At 45.1% G+C, this 22,007-nt stretch overlaps 1 protein-coding gene across 1 annotated transcript in view; it reads right to left on the reverse strand.

The window, feature by feature from the left end:
- The window catches only part of ABCD2 (ATP binding cassette subfamily D member 2), a 56,024-nt gene that overhangs the window by 5,480 nt on the left and 28,537 nt on the right, over nucleotides 1-22,007 (reverse strand). Inside the window, exons 6-7 of the mRNA XM_054988444.1 lie at nucleotides 19,299-19,444; nucleotides 1,610-1,755 (exon numbers count right to left, since the gene is read on the reverse strand). Coding sequence (XP_054844419.1) covers nucleotides 1,610-1,755; nucleotides 19,299-19,444 — 292 coding nt within the window. The remainder of the gene's footprint in view (nucleotides 1-1,609; nucleotides 1,756-19,298; nucleotides 19,445-22,007) is intronic.

A 22,007-nucleotide genomic window follows, 5' to 3' on the forward strand; every position in this document is an offset into this window, starting at 1 on the left:
AATCACAGGAAGGGAAGGTGGGAGTGAACACTGCCTCCGTATCTAGGCACCGTACTCACAAGCCACACGGAGGTGGGGGTACGGCCAGAGCGCTAGTGCACGCTCTCCCACTCCACGTGTTCAGTCAACATGTAGATGGCCATGTGTAGAACGCTCACAGGGAGGGAAGGTTGGACCTGCCCCCAAAAGTCAAGCTGGCGTGCATCCTCCCACGCCAGTGGGCAAACTTTGAAGCCTGCTGCCAATTAAGTGGCTCCCCTTCCAATGGAAGAGCTACTTCAGGGGGAGGAAGGCACCTCAGGAGGGAGGGACTTCCTCCCACAGAAGTATGACTACATGCCTCTGTGTCATATATGCCTGTCTGCATATCTGTCATGCATGTATTCTTCTGTGTTCCTACATGCCATGAATGTATTCTGTGTTATGTACTGGTCCTCTGAGGGCATGAGAAGTTTCTTATTGATGTGAAGGCAGTAGGTTCTCTCTCAAGTATTTACTTTCTCTTTCCCCGCTGCCTCCAGAGAGTGTCCTTGAAGGCTGGCTGTGGCCAGCTTGAAATGTATCTTTCTTGGGAACTGACATGATTTCATTCTTTGTTTTGTCTAGGGCTTTTTTTCAGCGGGAACGCGGTAGAGCGGAGTTCCGGCACCTCTTGAAAATGGTCACATGGCCGGTGGCCCCGCCCCCTGATCTCCAGACAGAGGGGAGTTGAGATTGCCCTCCACGCTATGCGGCGTGGAGGGCAATCTCAAATCCCCTCTGTCTGGAGACCAGGGGGCGGGGCCACCGGCCATGTGACCATTTTCTCCGAGGGCAACCCACTGCGTTCCACCACCTCTTTTCCCAGAAAAAAAGCCCTGGCCTAAATGTAGCTTCTCCCTGACAACCCCCCTGGCTCTTTTGTGCTCAATTCTTTAATGGCCCTTATCCTGATGGTGGGAACATTCCCTATAACTAACATCCCCAACTCCAGTTACATCACTTCTGCCAATTTCACTTGTCTGAGCACCTTGAACTGATGGGTCTCTAATAAAGTTACTTCAACCAATACACCTGCGTGTTTGCTGTGGAGAACTTGGGGATTCTACCTGCCAAGGACTGACACTCTGTCTCATCAGTGGAAGTGATGTTATTTCAGTAGGCCACTTCCAAGTCCCTGGTTGTACGGCTTCGGGTGCTCTCACATCATGCACATTTTAGAAGGGTGTTTAGTTCCAGAAAGTCTGGCCATGCAATAACTGACACATGCCAACAAAGGTGTTGTGAAGGACAGATCCGGAAAAAGGAAGGAATCAAATACATGAAATTCTGGAGGAACCATTAGAAAACCGCAAGAGTCCAGTAGCACCTATAAGACTAACAACATTTGTGGGAGGGTATGAGCTTTCTGTACCTGAAGAAGTGAGCTACAGATCACAAAAGCTCATACCCTACCACAAATGTTAAGTCTTATAGGTGCTACTGGACTCTTGCTCTTTTCTTCTGCTACAGACAGACTAACACGGCTACCCATCTTGATCTATCTCCACCAGAGGAACCATGTTTTATTGCACTGTACATGCTGGGTGTCCCTGGTTATCGATTCCCCTTTCCATTAAAAGACAGGTACCTCCTTCTCTCTGAACGATGTGGTTCAAATGAACGATCTGCAGGATGCACTCAAGATTGCGGTCTTGGTACCCCTTTTCATGCATGTCCTCCACCGAGTCCGGATAGATAACTTGATCGCGCAGCGTTCCAATGGACATGTAGGGCCTGCAAAGCAGTACATGAAATTAGTCATCTCACACGGAGTAGCAGCTCTACCCTGCTATTTAGGGCTGCCCGCTGATGCTCTGTGAACAGCACATAATGGTCTAAATGCTGTGTTTCTAAATACTATAATTATTTGAAGATGAATGTTTTCCTAAATTTATTCTAGAGAACAATGCATTGTTTACTGAAGAACTGATTAGTGTGTGGCAACGGAGATAACATTGGTTTGAGAATAATATATGTATTGAAGAATTCATGTTATCCCATGCACAAAATCCTCCTTATCTCAGCAAGCAGATGAGAAATATTAAACTGGAAGTGCATTCGACTCCAGTTTCGCACAGGCATAGTGGAATTTTCAGCAATCTATACTTTTCAGCAATACCATACCTCCAGGGCTTTTTTTCTGGGAAAAGAGGTGGTGAAACTCAGTGGGTTGCCCTTGGAGAAAATGGTCACATGGCCAGTGGCCCCACCCCGATCTCCAGACAGAGGGGAGTTTAGATTGCCCTCCGCGCCGCTGTCTGGAGATCAGGGGGCGGGGCCACCAGCCATGTGACCATTTTCAAGAGGTTCTGGAACTCTGTTCCACCACGTCCCAGCTGAAAAAAAGTCCTGCATACCTCTAATTTTACCAGCTCATCAGTTGTGTTGATGGACACCACCATGGTTATAATAATAGTGGCACAGAGAACAGCATTATCTGGCCCAAAACTGCTCACAGGGGACTGGGACTCAGGGAATGACTTGAACGCTATACAAGAAAACAGAGCACATTTACAAATCTACAACAGAGATTGCTGTCCAGCGGGGATGGGCAGCAGGAAGCGACGGTGACAAAAACCACAGTCACAGCAGCTGGAGTAACAAAAGGCCACAACTTTATTGATTACAGGGACAGCAGCATTGGCGCACACAGGGATCGGATCCCACATCGGCTGACCCGCCTGTCAGTTGATGCCCTCCAGCCCCCACAGACCCCGCGGTGGAGGGGGAAACCGAGGGATGACAGCGGGGTCACTAGGGTGTACACCCCTTAGTATCCCCCTGCCACCTGGGAGTGAGTCTTTACTGGCAGCCCCCTGAGCTGGGCCTGCCCCCTGGACTCACTCCATGGATTCCTTATGGGAATCCCCTATAATGGGGTTAGATGTGGCCCACACACCCCATCTCCCCTGAGGGATCGGATCGCAATGCAAAGCCCCCCCCCCCCGCCCAAAGTTGTGACGAAGCTGCTTAACAAACACCCAAAGTAAAGGGAAAAAACCAATTGCAGGGAGTGGTGGGTGGGACTTTGCTTGCCAGCATGCAACTGGGGCCGGAGGTGCGGCTGCCCTGTTAAATAGCAGCCCACTGGGCCAGAGGGAAGACTGAGCTCCTCAGGTCCCGGCCCACGCCCCGCCCACTAAACCCGGCCCTCCCCGGCCGGGGCTGATTGGCCCACAAGGATTTGAAGCCTATTGGGCGTGGGTGGACCGACGGAGCCTGGGAAAACATGGCGGCCACCACGCTTTCTGCCCCCTCCAGCAGCCCCGCGGACAGCAAACCAGCCGCCCAGGAGTCTGGGAACCGTTGCTTGTATCACATATGTGATGTCTCCAATTTCTTAGAAGCCGCACAGGGACAAGATGGTTCGCCAAGGAAGCTCCTACCTAATAATCCCACAGACTGCATAGTTTGCATCTATATTCTGAATGGAAAAAGTTAGGCTTTTTTGTTCAGCTATTGATTTGGGGGAGGCTTGGTCTAACAATATTTGAGACTCTTTAGTCTAGCATTCACAAGGCTTGCCGTACACTTCATATAGAAGCAGATATTTAAAATACCTTTTTCATTGGATCAGATGGTAAACACACCATGGGTCAAACACTGTTTATAAGTCCAAGATGTCAATTTCAGCTGACATCTGACACACGGTGTGTGTGTGTGTGTGTGTTATGTGCCATCAAGTCGTCTCCGACCTATGGTGACCCTATGAATGAAAGACCTCCAAAATGTCCTATCTGTAACAGACTTGCTCAGATCCTGCAAACTGGAGGACGTGGCTTCTTTTATTAAGTCAAGCCATCTTGTTTTAGGTCTTCCTCTTTTCCTGCTGCCTTCCACTTTTCCTAGCATTATTGACTTGAAGGCAAAGCCAAACCACCCCGTAACAAAAGTATGCCAAGAAAACGTCGTGATGCGACGTCCCTCCATGGGTCAGTAATGACTCAGTGCTTGCACAGGGGACTACCTTTCCCTTTACCTGACACACGGAGAGAGGTCCAAAACAAAGTCCTGCTATCTACTTAGTGATGTTACACGTGCTATACATTGTACAGATGACCCAAATGGTTTATATTATCTAGACTACATGGTAAAATTATGGCACAGCACAGGGAGATGTATCAGAGATCTGTCAATAAGCTATGGTGATAAGAACCAGTACAGTGCTCAGGGTGCCAGACTAGGCCCAGAGAGGCCCAGGTTCAAATTCCTACACAATCTTGAAGCTTGGGCCAGTCACATAGTCTCAGCCTAGTTTCAAGTGGGTAGCCATGTTGGTCTGTAGCAGCAGAGCAAGATTTGGGTCCAGTAGCACCTTAAAGACAAAACCAGCAAGATTTCCCGGGTATAAGCTTTTAAGAGTCAAGCTCCCTTCATCAAATGAGGTAAGGGAGAATAAAAAAGCAGGGCTTGTTGCTGTGGTTTTTTTTAAACCTTATCACCCTCCAACTAAAGACCCCTGCTCCTCTTTTCTCCTGTTACACACAAAGCCCCAATCTGCAGCCAGAGATCCTTCGGCTTCGGGGAAGTCTTCCCTCACTAAGGGCATTTTAAAAGTAGAGTGAATACAGTAAATGTGCTCTGAATGTACACCTCACATGTAGCACTCGGAGTATCACACGAGAGTTCCATGTGACACAGCAAGTGAGAACCATAACTCACTGTGGAGACAGAGACCAGCAGGTGGAACAATACAAGACTTGTAAACTCAGAGCGGTCCAGCAAGATTTCCAAACAACTCTGGTTCTAAACAACGGGTTACGCTCCGTGTCTCTTGGGCAATTGCAGGTTTACTCATTCTTTTAGTCACAGAGAGAATACATACGTGGTGTTTAATTAATGATATCATTGTGTTCTTTAGAGAAATGGTAGCTCACAAGGAACAGGTCAAAAAAATCCCTTCCCTGATTCAGAAAGATATACTTCACATTAATCAAGTCTTTAACAACTATGTGGTCCGAATCTGTTCTTGATGTTCTTACAAAGAGGTTTAACATCCCAATAATGGGCTATAATCCAACGAAAGAAAGAGCTGTCAAGCGTCACGTGTCCATGGAGATTTGCCTTCTGTTTTCACCACAACCGTACTCACAGCTGAGGAAATCAGCGATGCTTCTGTCTCAGCTATGCTTCTATGTGTGAGACCACTGGGTTGAACGAACAGTAAGAGAAAAGACTATTTCACAAGTGGCTTGCCTCTTCGGCAGCAGGAACGGCTCCAGCACAAACTAGAAACCAAGCTACACAAGTGTGACTCTCCAAATAGGAACTGCTGTAGTGAAAACTTCCAGAGCTCTAGCTGCGTGTAGAAGATCTCAGCACCGATCTAACTAAATCCGTTGAGGGAAAATCACTACAAAACCTCCCACAGCGCTTGGAAAGACCAATATTGGCTAACGAAGTACTGCATTCTCTTCAAAATGCCAACTAACCGCTGTAAGGAGACAGAATTTAATAAGCTTTTGCTGGGATTCCCAAGGTCAAAGACGTCTGCTGAACAGCACAACAGAAGATTTCTGTAATGTATATATAGCCTGAATTTCATAACCACTATAGCTATTTACTTCTCACAAACAACAACAAAAAATAAACAACAATGTTCAAAGAATGTAGAGTTTTCTTGTCTTTCCCCCCCTTTCTTTGGAAACTAGTTCAAGGGTGTTTTAGGGCAAGCTCCACTTTCTGCAGCTCTCTCAAGATATAAATAATTGATTTGAGCCTAAAATAACCTACAGTAAGCTTTCCTCTCCAGTACCCAAGAACGTCTGTTAAATATTTCAAAGAGATCAATTACGAAGCCTGCGCATAATTAGCTTACACCCGCTAACATAGTTTACAGGGCACAAAGTGTAGCAGCGCTTCCCTACCAGGGCATATAATTAGAAGCTGCCGTCGCAGGCAGAAATACTATACAATAACAGAGATCCGCGGAAAGCGCAGGAATGCTTACTGTGGAAAGAAAACAGGGAAGAGCCTGTAAGCCAGGTTGAAAAGCATGACAGCTTTTAGCAAAATGGCTCTCTCGGAGCACTCAAGTCCACCAGACGTATACAGGGACTGCAAGCACCTGAGATTCAAGCCCAGCAGGGAACAAGCTGTCACTCAGGCTGCGTCAGCACTGTGGCACCTTGAGCAGCTGCTGGCACACTTCCTGCCCTTCACGAGACCTCCGACAGAGGGCTCATCCCACAATGGCACAACTACAGAGTTAAGAAAAAGACTACAGCGACACACAGCCTGGCTTTCTGGTACTACATGAAAAATCTGGCGTCCTTCAGATGAAGACGGAAACCCTTTGCCTTGTACATCTGGTACTGGCCACTAGAAACTGGATCCAGTGGAATGCCAGAAGTGGTACTGATCAGGAGTTCATAGGAACCAGACACCCTTACGGAAGAACAGGCTGGAATAGCATATAGAAGGATAGTGACGGATGGTTAATAGTAAAGAGTCCAGTAGCACCATTAAGACTAACCAACTTTATTATAGCATAAGCTTTTGAAAACCACAGCTCTCTTCGTCAGATGCATCATCAGATGCATCTGACAAAGAGAGCTGTGGTTCTCGAAAGCTTATGCTACAATAAAGTTGCATCTGATGAAGAGAGCTGTGGTTCTCGAAAGCTTATGCTACAATAAAGTTGCATCTGATGAAGAGAGCTGTGGTTCTCGAAAGCTTATGCTACAATAAAGTTGCATCTGACGAAGAGAGCTGTGGTTCTCGAAAGCTTAAGCTACAATAAAGTTGCATCTGATGAAGAGAGCTGTGGTTCTCGAAAGCTTATGCTACAATAAAGTTGCATCTGACGAAGAGAGCTGTGGTTCTCGAAAGCTTATGCTACAATAAAGTTGGTTAGTCTTAAAGGTGCTACTGGACTCTTTATTATTTTCTTACTACTGACTAACACGGCTAATACTTCTGGATCTATGATGATGGTTAATAGTCACCGTCAGTAAAAATAAAACAGGGCGCTTGTGGAATAAAGACTAACATGATTTTATTCCAGCATAAGCTTTCATGGACTAGACCCAGTGACGTGGGTTTTGTGGGGAAAATTAAATCAGAACACATCCCTATACAAATGAAATACATAATTTAAGTATTTAAATAGCATTAGCGAAATTCAAAGAATGCTAGCAAAAGAAGGCAGATACAGCATATATAAGCACGGGGGTTTGTCCATACTTCACATTCCACATTTAGCCCATCTAACATAGAATCAGAGGGTTGGAAGGGACACCCAGGGTCATCTAGTCCAACCCCATGCTCAATGCAATTACTTCCCCCCGCCCCGCCCCGCGCACACACACACCAAATGATCCCTGCTCCATGCTTATAAGATGGCAAAACACCGTCAAGATCCTTAGCCGAACTGATCTAGGGAAAATTGCTACCTGACCCCAAGGTGGCAATTGGCATTACCCTGGACATGTAAGTAGGGGCCATGAGAACTGAGCATTGATGTAACTCTTCCTGCCCTTCCTCTCATGATCTGCCCAGGTTCACAGAATCAGCATTGCTGTCAGATGGCCATCTAGCATCTGCTTAAAAACCTCCAAAGGAGAGCCCGCCACCTCCTGAGGAAGCCTGTTCCACTTGAGGGGCCGCTCTGTCAGGAAGTTCTTCCTAATTCATTTCTAGTACAACAGCCCTGACAACTAGAGATAAAGGGACTATATTCATGTATGTTGTGGAAATTTCTCCAAGGAAAAACACAGCAGTTAAATTTTCTGCCTCACTTCACTGACTAGACCCACTTGGATCAGAATATCAACAATGAACATTTATGAGAACAGCAATGAACAAATGCCATTCATTCATTCATTCATTCATTCATTCATGCAGCTAGAAACTGTCTCTTCTCCCCAACTCTCCTGGCACCCCTTTCAAACTCTTCGGGGCCACTGCAGGCGGGCCTGGGTTTCTGGTATGGTTCCCATAGCCACTGGCCAGGTAGGTCAATCCAAGAGAGAAGCTCTTCCTTGACCACCAGCTCCTCTTCTCTGACTTGGGTGTGCTTTCCAACAGCCCCTGCCCACTGCCCAGCCAGAAGCAGCCCCAGCCCAGCTCACAGCACAGTAAATGGAGGGAGAAAAGAGGGGAGGAAGCATCACTTCCATTGGGAAATGAATAATTATATAATAAGTCAAATAAAATAATTAATGGAACAAAAACAAATGGTACTGAAAAAAAAAAGCAAAATGACTGACAGACCAACAGATGAACAGCGTGCAAAGCAGCTTTTAAGACTCAAGCCATTCTGGATATAGATATGGGTGCTGGAAACAGGGTGGGTCAGGTTATATCATCTCTAACTGGGGTCTGGCCTTTCTATGTTTTGTTTTTCCTTGTGAAGTGCCTGAAGTCTGAGAACAGGTGAATGATGATGGTTAAGTCTTGCTTACCCTCGAGCTTTCCCAGCCAATTCTTAATCATCACAGGTTCAGAGTTCTTGGATGCAAATGACAATTTGATCTGACAATGACACGTTGATCTTTCCCTAATAAAATCCAAAAAGCACGATTTTCCAAAGGAGATGCACAGTTTTGTGATGTGAGATTGGATCCAGCTATCTACCAGCAGAAAGTGATGATGGTCAGAGATCTTTCCTCCCCCCCTCCCAAACAATCCTTTTCAAACCAGTTTGACGCCAGTTTGGTGTAGTGGTTAAGAGCGCGGGACTCTAATCTGGAGAACTGGGTTTGATTCCCCACTCCTCCACTTGAAGCCAGCTGGGTGACCTTGGGTCAGTCACAGCTCTCTCAGAGCTCTCTCAGAACCAGCCAGCTCACAGGGTGCTTGTTGTGGGGATAATGATGACATACTTTGTAAACCTCTCTGAGTGGGCATTAGGTTGTCCTGAAGGGTGGAATATAAATCAAATGTTGTTATTGTTGTTATTAAACCTGGGAAAGTGGATTCCCAGGTATGCAGGACCTACATGGACTAACAGCTATAAGGGTTGGGTGGAGACAAAATCATCCTCCCGGCCTCTTCTGTCAGCAGTCGCAGTTGACTGAAGTGGAGCGAGTGATTTTAGCTTCTTTTCTTCTTTTACTTCTTTTCCGTCCTCAGGATACCACTCAGGCCTGGATGGCTATTGGTCCACATGGGACCTGCAACCTGCAACAATCCCAGGATTGGAAAAAAACTCTTAGGGGAGGAGAACTTGGAAAAGACGTGTGATCCTTGTGCTCAAAGGAAAGATCCAACCCATCCTTGCTACACATATTTCTTTATCCCCTTATGAGCCTCCTTCCTATTTATGTTTTAAATATTTGTATTTTTTAAAGTTTGTTTTAATATTTCACTTAATTGTGTGATATGTGCCATCAAGTCACCTCTGATCTATGGTGACCCTAAAAAAAAAAAATCGTTCAGCCTCCCAAGCCGTAGCTTGTTCTCTTCTATTTCTTTACACTGGTTATTATAAGAGATTTCTTTGGCTCTGCATGCAAGTTGCTGAAAAGCTGCATTTAGAATTCTGACTCTATTTCTGTCACCTTTTGCTTTTGCTTCTTGTCTATCTTTAGCAATTTTAATAGCTTTCCTCCGTTATCTATTTAGACTTCGCCTTTCTTTTGGCTACAGGAATAGTCTTTGCACATTCTTCCTTGATAATATCTCTGGTGTTAGCTCATAGTTCTTCTGGCTCATGATCAATTAACTTAATATTGCAAATCTGTTCTATACATGGTCTTTAAATTCTTCAGGAATATTACTTAGATTGTATTTTGGCACTATGATTCTTTTACTGTTCCTCTTCAGCTTTATTCTAATTTTGGTATTAGCAATTCATGATCTGTATCACAATCAGCAAGATACAAATGCTATCAATCAATCAATTAATTAATTATAGAAATTAATGAAATCTGTAATTTGTATAAATTAAATGCATTGATCTTTATAAATTAAACTAATTAATAACTTTATAATTAATGTATATACTCCAGGGAGGCAGCCAGCTAAAGTTCCACCAGCCTTCACAGAGAAAGCAACCTTGTGATGAAATCCCTGCTGGTTAAGGATGTCTGAATAAATGAAATTATCCGTTAACTTACCAAATACCTAGAAAGCCAATCTGGGAAAAGTGCATAACTTGCATCATACCAAACCAACCCTGGATTTACATACCTTTACACAGGAGTCATTTCGTAGAAAAAGAGCTGGAGGAACTCATTAGCATAACTCATTACCGTAACTCATTAGCATACACCACGCCCCTTGCCATCACTGGAAGTGTGTCATTGGCTTAATGATTTGCGTATGCCACACCCCCTAACATCACCTATCCTGGCTGTTTTGGACCCAATCCTAGCTATTCAGGGCCGAAATTGGGCCCCAAATGGCAAAAAGGGGTTGAAAATGGCCAAAAAGGGGCCCCAAATGGTCAGGATCAGGCCGCTGCTGAGCGGGAGAGTGATCCACCACCTGTCAGAGACCCAATCTGGACCGTTTCGGCCCCAATCTAGGCCAAAACGGGCCCAAACTGGCCAAGAGTCAGGTGGGTGGGGCCACCTGACATGTGACCTCTTTGGGGAACTGCTGGAACTGCGTTCCTGTGCGTTCCCCCTCAAAATGAGCCCTGCCTTTACAAAAGCTAAGCTTTAAAAATGTAGGCCTGCTTTCCACATGCAGCTGAATGGGTAATACGATAACAGAGGCATGAGGCAGTGGAATGGACTAGACCACTTCAGACAACAGGGTGTTTTTTTATGTTTTTCAAAGTTCCCACACATTAATGTATAGAAAATAAGCACAGCATGTGAGGGCTCGCTCTCCTTGATGTGCTATTTTTTACTGTTTGCGAGGAGTTTACAGCTAGCAATTAAAATGTGACACTGCCACCTGCAGTCTGAAGTGGTCCAGTCCGTTCTACTGCCTTCGGGATGAAGTAACTCCATTCTTGATCAGTCCCTCAAGACTGGAGTCCTCACAAGAAATGCTTATTTTCATTTAGTGAGAGATTGATTTCTGTGATGATATTTTACCACAAGGAAGAACGGGAGTTAAAAGCCTTGGTGGGCATTAGTCTTAAGATACTTGTCTGTGGTCAGCCATCAGTTAAGAAACATGTACGTTTACGTCACAACTGGGAGTCACATTTGAGGAAACTCCAACCAAATGTGGAATGAAACTGACTTTCAGAACCATTCTAAATTATGTGGGACAGCGAACTGGAAATCGCCAGCTGCCCTGTCAGTTTTATATTAGACCTTTCGGGCAGAAAATATGATAGCCCGGCAAAAACTGGTAGCCAAACTACACAAGAACTGGAACTTCTGACATATTATTTGCCCTAGAAATTATCTGGGAATGGGGCTAAGTCTGTGCGCTTTCCCCAATCAAAAATGGCTCCCTAGAAGGTTTTTCATTCCACTAGGGAAAGAGGCAGGTACCAATATTGTGCCTGTCTTTTCTCTATATGAGGGTCTAAAGCAACCGGGAGGAGGGGGCATTTTTGATAAAGGAGAATTCGTGGGGGGCTCAGCACCTCAATTCATATCAGGTCTCTCTATCATCATTCTTAGGGCCAAATCATACGGGGGCGGGGGTGCAGTTAAGCAAGGAACTATGCTTTCATGAGTAATTTGGCCCAAAGTAAACCCAAATATTAGATGGCCTAGAAGACAAGAGGAAACAAGTCTGGTTGCACAGGCCCTGTTTCCAGGGCTTTTTTTCAGGGGGAACGTGGTGGAACGGAGTTCTGGGACCTCTTGAAAATACTCGCCAATAGTGCTTGAAAATAATATTATTTCAAAGAAACCCGTGTGTTTCCTCATTTCCCTCTTGAGAGTTCCGCCACCTCTTTTCCCAGAAAAAAAACCTGCCTGTTTCTAACATTTGGGGGCAAACAAAAACTCTTAAGTTGCAAGAAAAATAAATAAATCTGCAGCTGAATTAGTTTACAGTAACGTTTTCTGTTAAGTTTAAACGTTAAATGGGGAAGGGATGTTGAGTCCAGGAGTCTGCAAAACAAATGCAAGAGATTTGCACAAAGTATTGCAAAATGTTTTGTATAATATAACATAGTGAACAAGCTGTAGAATCAAATTCATTGAGGACTTCAAGATTATATAGGGTTATGTTTGTTGGATGAAACATACATCATATTAGGAAAAATAATGTCTAAAACATTCTCAAAAGGTATCTCCACACACTCTAGAACACAAGTATTAAGTTGTATGCCTTAACTAGGATCACTCTGGCTCTTTTTCAAAATCTCCCAAGCAAAGGGGAGCTATATCAACTCTGACATTCTGCAAAGTATTTCAGGAAAAATAATCCTTGCATGTCAATCTAAGATTTACTGTCTGGTATACCTACAACTCTAAGTCCCTGTTCTAATTAGTGGGCACTCCAAGTGTCTGGTGCCTTGGAGAGCAGGAAAGAAAATATCAGCTAATCTCTAAAGCCGATATTCCCTTCTGGAGTCTTGCCTAGGTAACTCCGACAGATTTCACAAGGGCAAGTAGTACTGCCATCCTTATAATCACCTCCTATGCTCTGCCACCAATATCCATGAGGCTATGAGGTCATTTGCTGTTTAAGGATATCGGTACACCCTCTGCATAAACAAAGAGTTCCTCCAGCAACGAAGGCAAGCAAGGTTGCCAGTTAAATCATACGGAATCAAAGCAATATCTGTTCCAACCGGGTTAAAACCGGCTAGGGTTTCATTTAATTCGACTAAACAGTGCAAGAGAATGGCTTGGAGGGCTACCTTCCAATTCTGAAAATTCCAATTTAAAAAGTGGCATTTGTAACTATTCTGAATAATTTACGTAGCTTCAAATTATGCAGGGAGGCTCTCTGCAGACAGTGGCACAATACTGTGGAACGTTTTCCTGCCCCCTTCACTTCAGTGATGAGAGCTTCCCCGGGGGTTCGGCCCAGGTGATCTCAATCCAAATAAAGATTGTTATGATCAAGTTGTAATGCACAGTATTTTATTGCTTTTTAGCTACCTCAACAAACTTCTAGAACTGTTGCATTGCATTTTGGTTGAATGAATACCATGGAAATGTAATTGGTGAGTGTTTATGACATCACTGATGACCAGCTCCCCTGTCCCTGAAGTTTTTGAAAAATAAAAAAGTGCCATAATCAACAACGCTGCTCATTTTGATTATTTTTTCTTTTTAGGAGTTTCCTGCTGTTGTCTCTTAAAAAAAAAAGTCATGGCTGTCATGAGTAACATTGTTTATTATGGGCACTTTTTATCCCCCCCCCCACTAATCCAAAAAATGCCCAGTTTATTTCAGCCTTGCAGCCTTTCCATTTATCTCCCTCCAAACTCCAACCCTAAAATGATAATTATGGGACAAAACATAGAACAAATAAAAGAAATCAAAAAAGTGGAGCAGTGTGAAGGAGATAGGGCACTGAATGGTGTTAGCCAGTTTGGTGTAGTAGTTAAGAACTGTGGGGCTCTAATCTGGAGAGCCGGGTCTGATTCCCCACTCCTCCACTTGAAGCCAGCTAGGTGACCTTGGGTCAGTCACAGCTCTCTCAGAGCTCTCTCAGCCCCACCCATCTCACTGGGTGTTTTGTTGTGGGGATAAAAGTAACATACTTTGTAGACCGCTCTGAGTGGGCATTAAGTTGCCCTGAAGGGCGGTATATAAATCGAATGTTGTTGTTGTTATTAAGAGGGTGGGACTCTAATCTGGAGAGCTGGGTTTCATTCCTCACTCCTCCACTTGAAGCCAGCTGGGTGACCTTGGGCTAGTCATGGCTCTCTGGAGCTCTCTCAGCCCCACCCACCTCACAGGGTGTTTTGTTGTGGGGATAATAATGGCATACTTTGTAAACCTCTCTGAGTGGGCATTAAGTTGTCCTGAAGGGCAGTATATAAATCAAATGTTGTTGCTGTTATTATTATTAGTCAACTAATAATGTATCTGCTAGACCAGGGGTCCCCAGGTGTAATAGCGCCCTCAGGGTATCTGAGGGTGTCCTAGTGCCCTCACACGTCTTTCCTGGCACCTGCCAAGGGACTGAATCTCCTCTGCCAATTCATGTAGGGAATTATTTATCACTATAGCGGGTAGTATACACATAGGCAATTCATTTGCTATTTTTTACTATGTCTAAGACCTGCATTCATCTGCTGCTCCCATTCAGAGAAGCAGGATGCCAATCTGTCCGGATAATAATAGTCAGCGTTCAAGGGATCGGAGCTCAGTCAGAATTGCTTAGAAGGGCCTTGAGGGATCTTGTGCTGTTGAGAATGCTGAGAGGGCTCGGACCTATAAGGAGTCCGTTTTCCTGACTGGGACTGTGGCAGTGAGCTGAAAGGACACTGTGGTGTGGGATGACTCTGCTGGTATTGCTGATTAGAGCTCCCATAATACTGGTACGAGTAGTAGTGGCATGGGAAGCACTTGGGCTTGTAAGAGTGTTGCTCAACAATTGTCTCACCCAATGTGACAATTTTGCCATCTGTCTGTTCTTTTTCTTTTGAGACAGCATCTCATCTGCCTTTGAAGAAAATAATGATGCACCCTCAAAAGGGAATTCCTCTATTCTGGTCTTGGTTTCAAGAGGGAGAGCGATGGATGTAAGCCAGGAATGACACCGCATAAGCACTGTTCCTGCCATACCACTGGTTGAGATGTTGACAGCCTGTCTGCCCGCATTCATCTGCTGCTTTGACAGTTTGATGGCCTGTTTACAGCAGATCGACCAGGGATTTCTTGTCCTCCGGGAGATCAGAGATGCAGGATGACAGTTTATCCCAGAGATAAAACTGGTAAGCACCCATGATAGTCTGGTAATTACCAATATGCAAGTTTAAGACAGACACAGAGTACTGCCTTCGGCCCATACCATCAACAATAATAACAACATTCTATTTATATACCGCCCTTCAGGACAACTTAATGCCCACTCAGAGAGGTTTACAAAGTATGTCATTATTATCCCCACAACAAAACACCCTGTGAGGTGGGTGGGGCTGAGAGAGCTCCAGAGAGCCGTGACTAGCCCAAGGTCACCCAGCTGGCTTCAAGTGGAGGAGTGGGGAATCAAACCCAGCTCTCCAGATTAGAGTCCCACGCTCTTAACCACTACAACGAAATGGGTCAAATTTCCTGCCCTCCTTTTCAGGAGGATCAGAGAGTAGGCCCCAACGGTGATGTTGTTGCACCTCCTCTGTAACAGGTGATGAAAGTGATGGGTGCTACACCAGGGATGGCCAGGTGTTGTGCTTTATCTTATACATGAGCTCAATCTTTTTCGATGGGAGCTCTGCAGGCTTATCCTAGATATCAGTAATCAGTTCCTTCAGGCCTTCAAGAATGGGGAAAGCTATAGCTGAGGGTGAATCTGAGTAAATGAGGCTTAGAGTCTTATCTTTCATCTTCGTATCTGATGAAGATACATCTAAGTCTAGTGCCTTAGCCATCCTGGACATCCGCTCTGAGAAGATCCAGAGATCTTCATAGGGGGAGCCCGAGTGTTGGCCTACATTGTCGCCAGGCAACAGATCCGATGCTGTCTCAGATCCGACCTCAGATATGGGGTTGCAACAGGTTCATCCTCATCCTCAGGAGTCATACTGGGTCTGCAATTGGGAAGGATAGGGCGGAGGTTGCCGGCTCAATGAGGTTGAAGGCATGAGATCCAAAGCAGGGCTCCCTGGACCTTCTGGCCACTGGCAGTAGTACTGTGGAGGAATACAGCATGAATAATGATGCTGGTGAGAATAAGGATGCCAGTTCCGAAGAAGGGCGTGGATCCAACCAATGATGGCTACGGTCTCTTGGATCCAATTGATAGTAGGATCAAGGGGTCTCCATTCGAACCCTGGCGGAATTTCTTGGACCCAGCAGTGGTGCAGGGGATCTCTGAGATTGTTGCTTGGGTCCAAACTTGGATCCTGGCCACCAGACCTTTTCTTCGAGTTGATCCGAGCGGTGAATCCCTGAATCACGGAGTTCAGTCCTGCTCTCAAAGAAAGACCGTTCCAGAGAATTCGTGTGAGGCGAGGGAGTTCTCAGGGTGACCAGAACAACCTCCTCACCCTCCATATCTGTAGGTGAGGATCAGCTCTGATGAGCCATTGACTTAGAATGAGACCTTGAATACTTGGTTTTCTTCGATCTTTTAGGCGGCAGCTCTGAAGAATGCCTTGGATCCAAACGAGGCCTCAGAGAGTGGGATTTTCTGCCCATCAAATCCGACCTCAACACCAGCCTCAAAAAGGACACTGATCCAGCCCTTGTTGGGTGCTCCTTCACGGCAGATGACTTAGCTGCTGGGGGATTGGCGCTAGATAGAAACTTTTCCCACAATGTAGCCTTTAAACAGAGAGGCCTCTTATTTCTGGCCTTAGGGGTAAATTGTAGGCAGAACTTACAGGCCAAAACATTATTGTCATGGGTCTCAGTGATAGTGAGGACTCCTCAGGAGGAGAGGAGCCTCGTGTAGCCAGCCCTGACTCCTCAGGAGCCTCATGTAGCCAGCCCTGACTCCTCAGGAGGAGAGAAGCCTTGTGTAGCCAGCCCTGACTCAGCAGAGCCCAGGGATCAGGAAGAACAGCTGCTGGCTAATCAGAGTCCACAGCCAGCAGCTGAGGAAGAGGCACCGACACCCTCCAGCTCCAACACCACTGGTGAAGTTCAGCCACCGGTTGACCAAAGTCCGCAGCCAAGCCAGAGGCACCGACACCCTCCAGCTCCAACACCACTGGTGAAGCGCAATCAAGGATGTCTACACCCCTAGCTTCACCCAGAGAGCACCACAGACAAAGGCTGTGGATCTGCAAGAAAGGCGGCAAAGCGCACGCCTCCTGGCCAGACGCCAACTGCTTGTGGAGAGTGATGAGGAGTGACCGCAGGATAGCTCCTAAGCAGCTGGCTGCAACCCCAGCCTCACTATAAAACCCAGCCACAGAAGACTAGGAGGTGTGGAAGCAACGTGTCAGAATCCTGCTATTGCTGTGGCCACTCCACTGAACCGTGCCTTGCTCTTGTGACCTTTGGTCCGTGCCTTGACTCTGCCTTTGCTTAGCCTTCGAACTTTTCTCATAACTGATCTTTGGACTGCCTGACCTTGCTATTTGGACTCTGGAATGGACTCTGACCATACTACTGGACCAGCCCATGACAATTATGGCCTGTATTTACAGTCCACAACATTATGGCCATTCATAGAAGGCAGAGATCATGCTCACCAGTGTGGGTCATTTTTGTACCACATCTGTTACATTTCTTAAAAAGTGCCCTCTGAGGCATTTCAAGGGACTATATGGAATCCAATATTGAAGTCAGGCTGAGCTGGGTCAAAACTGTTCCAATAACTAACAATATCCAAATCACCAACCATAAGAGAAGTCAAGGCCAAGTCCAAAAAGATCAAACTGAAAAACAGTAGATTAAGGACAGCAATGGAGCTCGCTAGTGGGATTCTTCTCTTCACGACGGCAGAGAACTGAGGGGAGGGGGGAACTTCTTCCTCATAATGTGGACATTTAGGCAGGAAAACAAACTGAGACATGAGCGGGAGCTTTAGAGAAGTGACAGAAACTTCTCTCGTTGGCTGACCTGTATGTGCATCTAATGTGGGACGGCACAGAAGAACAAAGATGAACATTTATACAGCCTTTCGTAACCTGCCTTGAGTTTCAGGTAGAAAGGCAGACTATAAATTAAGTACATAAATACATCAAATGGAGAAATATGAGGATGAACATTCTTGATACAGATTACTGACGCCATAATATAGCAAATATTAAAGATATATCAGAGCAAAATGGAAAGATCATTTAAACAGCGGAATTACAGTGGCACAAGCTGATTCGCTTCCCCACAATTGCCATGCCTGAAAAGGCATGAGAACGTTCCCACTTGCTCAGGTGTAGATCTGCAGGCTAGAATGATTTCATCTCCACAACAGACAACAGGAATCATGCCCAGCTTTCTGGATTGCCACATATGCTTGGAAGACTGAACAGTCTACAGCTATTGAGTGAATTCCTCTTCTTAAGTATCATAAAAACCAAACCTCTGAAGCCTTCTGCCATATCATAGACACAAATGGGATTAGCAGCAGGCCTGGTAGAAGTTCCTTTCCATTCTAATCCTGTAGAAGCTTGTTCGAATTCTACTTTACCTTCTGCCTAGGGGCGAGAGGGAGGCTGTACCTAATAGAAGGATCGTGACTCAACGGTGGGGCAGACACTTTGGATGAAGAGCGTCCCAAGGTCAGTCCTCACCATCTCCAGCTAAAGGAGCTTGTGACGGGCTGAGTTTTTTAAAAGCTTAAAAGTGCTGTACAAACAGCTGAAGGACTGTGAAGGGTTAATTCTTCATAGAAACAGAGAGCTTTGAGTGACAGGCCATTCCAAGGAATCTGATTGTGTAGCAGGAGCTGAACAGAGAAAGATTTCTGAACTGGATGCTGGGAAGAAGGGGGTCTGATTTCAGCCCTAGCTGAGAGGAGTTTAACACAGACTGAAGAACTGGGGGAAAGTTGGCAAGGAAGTTTGGGAAGTAGACACAGACTCCCATTCGGGCAAAGGAAAGGGATAGATCTTCTGGTGAGAGGAGAATTTCCCTGTCCAGTCAAACAGGGAGATCGCTTGGAAGAGTGAAGAGATCTCTGGTCTGGTGTGGTTTGAAACTGCTTTTGTAGATCTTAAGAGTCAGTTAAAAACTTAAGAGGAGTACTAGTGTTTCAAGAGAAAGGGTTTGGGCACTGGAAAGAGGGTAACAGCCTTCTTAAAAACAAAAAAAAACCCAAGAGAATACTCAAAGAAAGTGTACAAGAGTGATTAGGAAAACGCTGGAACAAAAGGCTCTCAACATAAAGATTTAAGTAACTGTGAAGAGTTTAAGAAACTCTCATTCGTTTGAAACATAAGAACTAAAGTCTGTGCCTGTACTGATTTTACCTCAGAGTTATCTATATTGAGTTACCTCAGAAATTTTCACCTGACCTCTATGTTAATCAAAATATTTAGTTATTTTTCCATTTTAAAATGCCTGTAGTGCCATTTAAGGTGTTTAAGACACAAAAGGGTGAAGTGGGGGCATCACAGAGCTCAGGAAGCAGATGTTGGGAAATACCTCGTTCTGCCTGAGACCCAGCAGGGCAGCTGCCAGTCAGAGTAGACAATACTAAGCTAGACAGACAAAAGGCTTGACCAAAGGCAGCTTCAAGTGATAGATTGCCTCAGGGTAGAAAAGCTGCCCTGAATGCCATACCGTTAGAATCCCGTCCTGTTCTAAACAACTATTTAAAACGTTCTACCAAATTATGAGAAACCAAACCTTTGTGGGATGTAGAACATATGCTGAGGAGGTGGTTTGTAGAGGACTCCTTCATAGACAGGCCACAAACCACCGAGAATTCGGAAGAGAGAACTTTTCCCACACCCGTTGGGACCCGTGATTAGAAGGTGCATTCCTTCCTCAACCTACAAAAAGGAGAAAAAACAGTAACCTTTTAGCAGGCAATGATTTCCATCAAGTAAGCACATGGCAATAGCACACCACACCCTCCTACGAAGCCACCTCAACATTCTGCTTAACTCACATTCTAATCGTAAACATTTGATCTATCTACAGGACAGCAAGATCTCTGCACAGAGAGGAGAGCATTATTCTGGACCATTCACATGTCTTGCCCCAAGTAGTGGCCTCCTGATTTGATTAGTTGCACATTCCCTATCTACAAAAATAAAAGAAACTCCAAGAATAGGAAGGATTTTCAAATATATATCTTAAAAGTTTCCCTAGATAAAATCAAATGTGTAGATGCCCCTGAACAAGCAATACACATAAGAAAATAAAACTACCACAATCCAATCTTACATGTTCCTACTGATTGCTATGGGGCGGGGGGAGGGAGCGGTTTGTGAACAGGGCAATTTCATGCCGGTTCATGGTTCATGAAATGTGACGAACCACGAACTGCAATGAACCGCCATTTTCCTGATTCGTGCTCACCTCTAATGGCAATTTCTCATCAGCCAAAAACACATATGCTAATTTATGTTTAGCACCTCAGCATTAAAGGAGGGAATAAACTGTATAGCTGGGAATAGTCCTCAGAATTCTCTTTGATCTGTATACTTAGAAACGCGTCTCTTTTACAAGTGCCACCAATGCAGACTACATTGATGAGGAACATAGATCCAGAGGAGTTAGCCGTGTTAGTCTGTAGTAGCAAAACAGAAAAGAGTCCAGTAGCACCCTTAAGGCTAACCAACTTTACGGTAGCATAAGCTTTCGAGAATCACAGCTCTCTTCGTCAGATGCATGGATGCATCTGACGAAGAGAACTGTGATCCTCGAAAGCTTATGCTACAGTAAATTTGGTTAGTCTTAAAGGTGCTACTGGACTCTTTTCTATCGATGAGGAACATTACAGTAGTTAAGAAGAATGAAACCTCCTCCAAACACACTCACAGCAGTGATTCCCCATGTTGCAATCTCATGCCCCTGGCAAACACACATGATTACCACAACCATGTGGGTGAAGTCAATTGCGTAGCGCTTTCCCACCCAATCTTTGTCCTTACTTCAAGTGGGAAGTTGTGATATAGTGGGAATTACTCCCATGGCACCACTGGTTACAACACTTGCACTCACTCTTCAGAGATGTGGAATCACAGCATAGGAAGCAATGGCTCCCCCAACCATGGGTGTGTGTTTACGGGAGAGAGAGAAAGAAGGGGGATGGAGAAAGGTTTCGCCATCCCGATCCACTGCTCCATATGCAATTGGCAGTAGAGAAGGTAGTTAAGAATTAATGCATCAATCATACTAATCATCTAAAGAGCCGACACACAGAGTCTCTCTACATGAGACACTTCCACGCGTGTTCCTCAAGTGTAGGGAGACGTAATGTTAGCCGGGAAGCATAGTTTAAAAAGACAGAGCAGGCGGAGATTGCTCTCATGAGTCTCAAAAGCCCAGGGATGCTCAATCCACTGACCTGAAATGTCTCTGTACAATCACACATACTTCATGTCCATGTAAATATATGAAAATGAAATCCTGCACTCAAGTCATAGTTGAATTATGGTGACCCCTGGTGGGGTTTTCATGGCAAGAGACAACAAAGGCGGTTTGCCATGGTCTGCCTCTGCAACCCTGGTCTTCGTTGGAGACATCCCATCCAATTACTAACCAAGGTTGACCCTGCTTAGCTTCTGAGATCTGACGAGATCAGGTCCTCCTAGGCTTTCTAGGTCAGGGTACATACAACTATATAATACAAACTTTTAGTAGCTCAGAATCATCTTCATGACACAGCAGTAACTCTCAATGCAGAAAAGGTTGCCAACTCCTCCGCTACTATTTCTGTCTTTGCTCATATCTACACTTTCCTCCACACTTCATAGCCATCTTTCACTGATGGCAGCCACGTAAGTAGGCAGGGACCTCAACTCTGCATCCTAAGGAATTATGCATTTGTTTTTATTTTTGAGCCATGGTGCAGCAGACAACTTTCTCGTGCACCACCGACTTTAACAGATACCCCATGCATTAAATATATGGATAAATAGGAGATCCAGAAACACGTCTTTGTACAGGCGATGAAAAAGCCCCAGAATGAATTCTGCCATTAAATTAATTGGCCTGATTCAAATGAATGGACTGCTAAAGAAAATCCATTGCTCTTTGTATACCAGCAGGCCTCATTAGCAGCGCCATTAACGATGACTCAGTTGCTGGCCTGGGATTTCTTTGTGCAATCTGTACACCACCACAGAATGCACTAGAGATTTTAAGACAGTATAAACAATATCATATTATATGCAGTAAAGGCAATGCGGGTTTCGAAAAATCCATCTCATGTTGATATATTTGCACAACATCCAATTCTATACTGAATTATATTTTAGGCAGATCCTGCAGCGGCCAGGGCAAACTGGGAGGGGAAATCAGTCCTGGAAAAGGGCCCCCCAGCCCGCCCACCCCTCACAAGGTTTGCATGGACCAGGCACTGCCCTTCTGCCCCTGGGCTGGACC

The sequence above is a fragment of the Eublepharis macularius genome, chromosome 9 (genome assembly GCF_028583425.1).
Source record: "Eublepharis macularius isolate TG4126 chromosome 9, MPM_Emac_v1.0, whole genome shotgun sequence".
Lineage (NCBI taxonomy): Eukaryota > Metazoa > Chordata > Lepidosauria > Squamata > Eublepharidae > Eublepharis > Eublepharis macularius.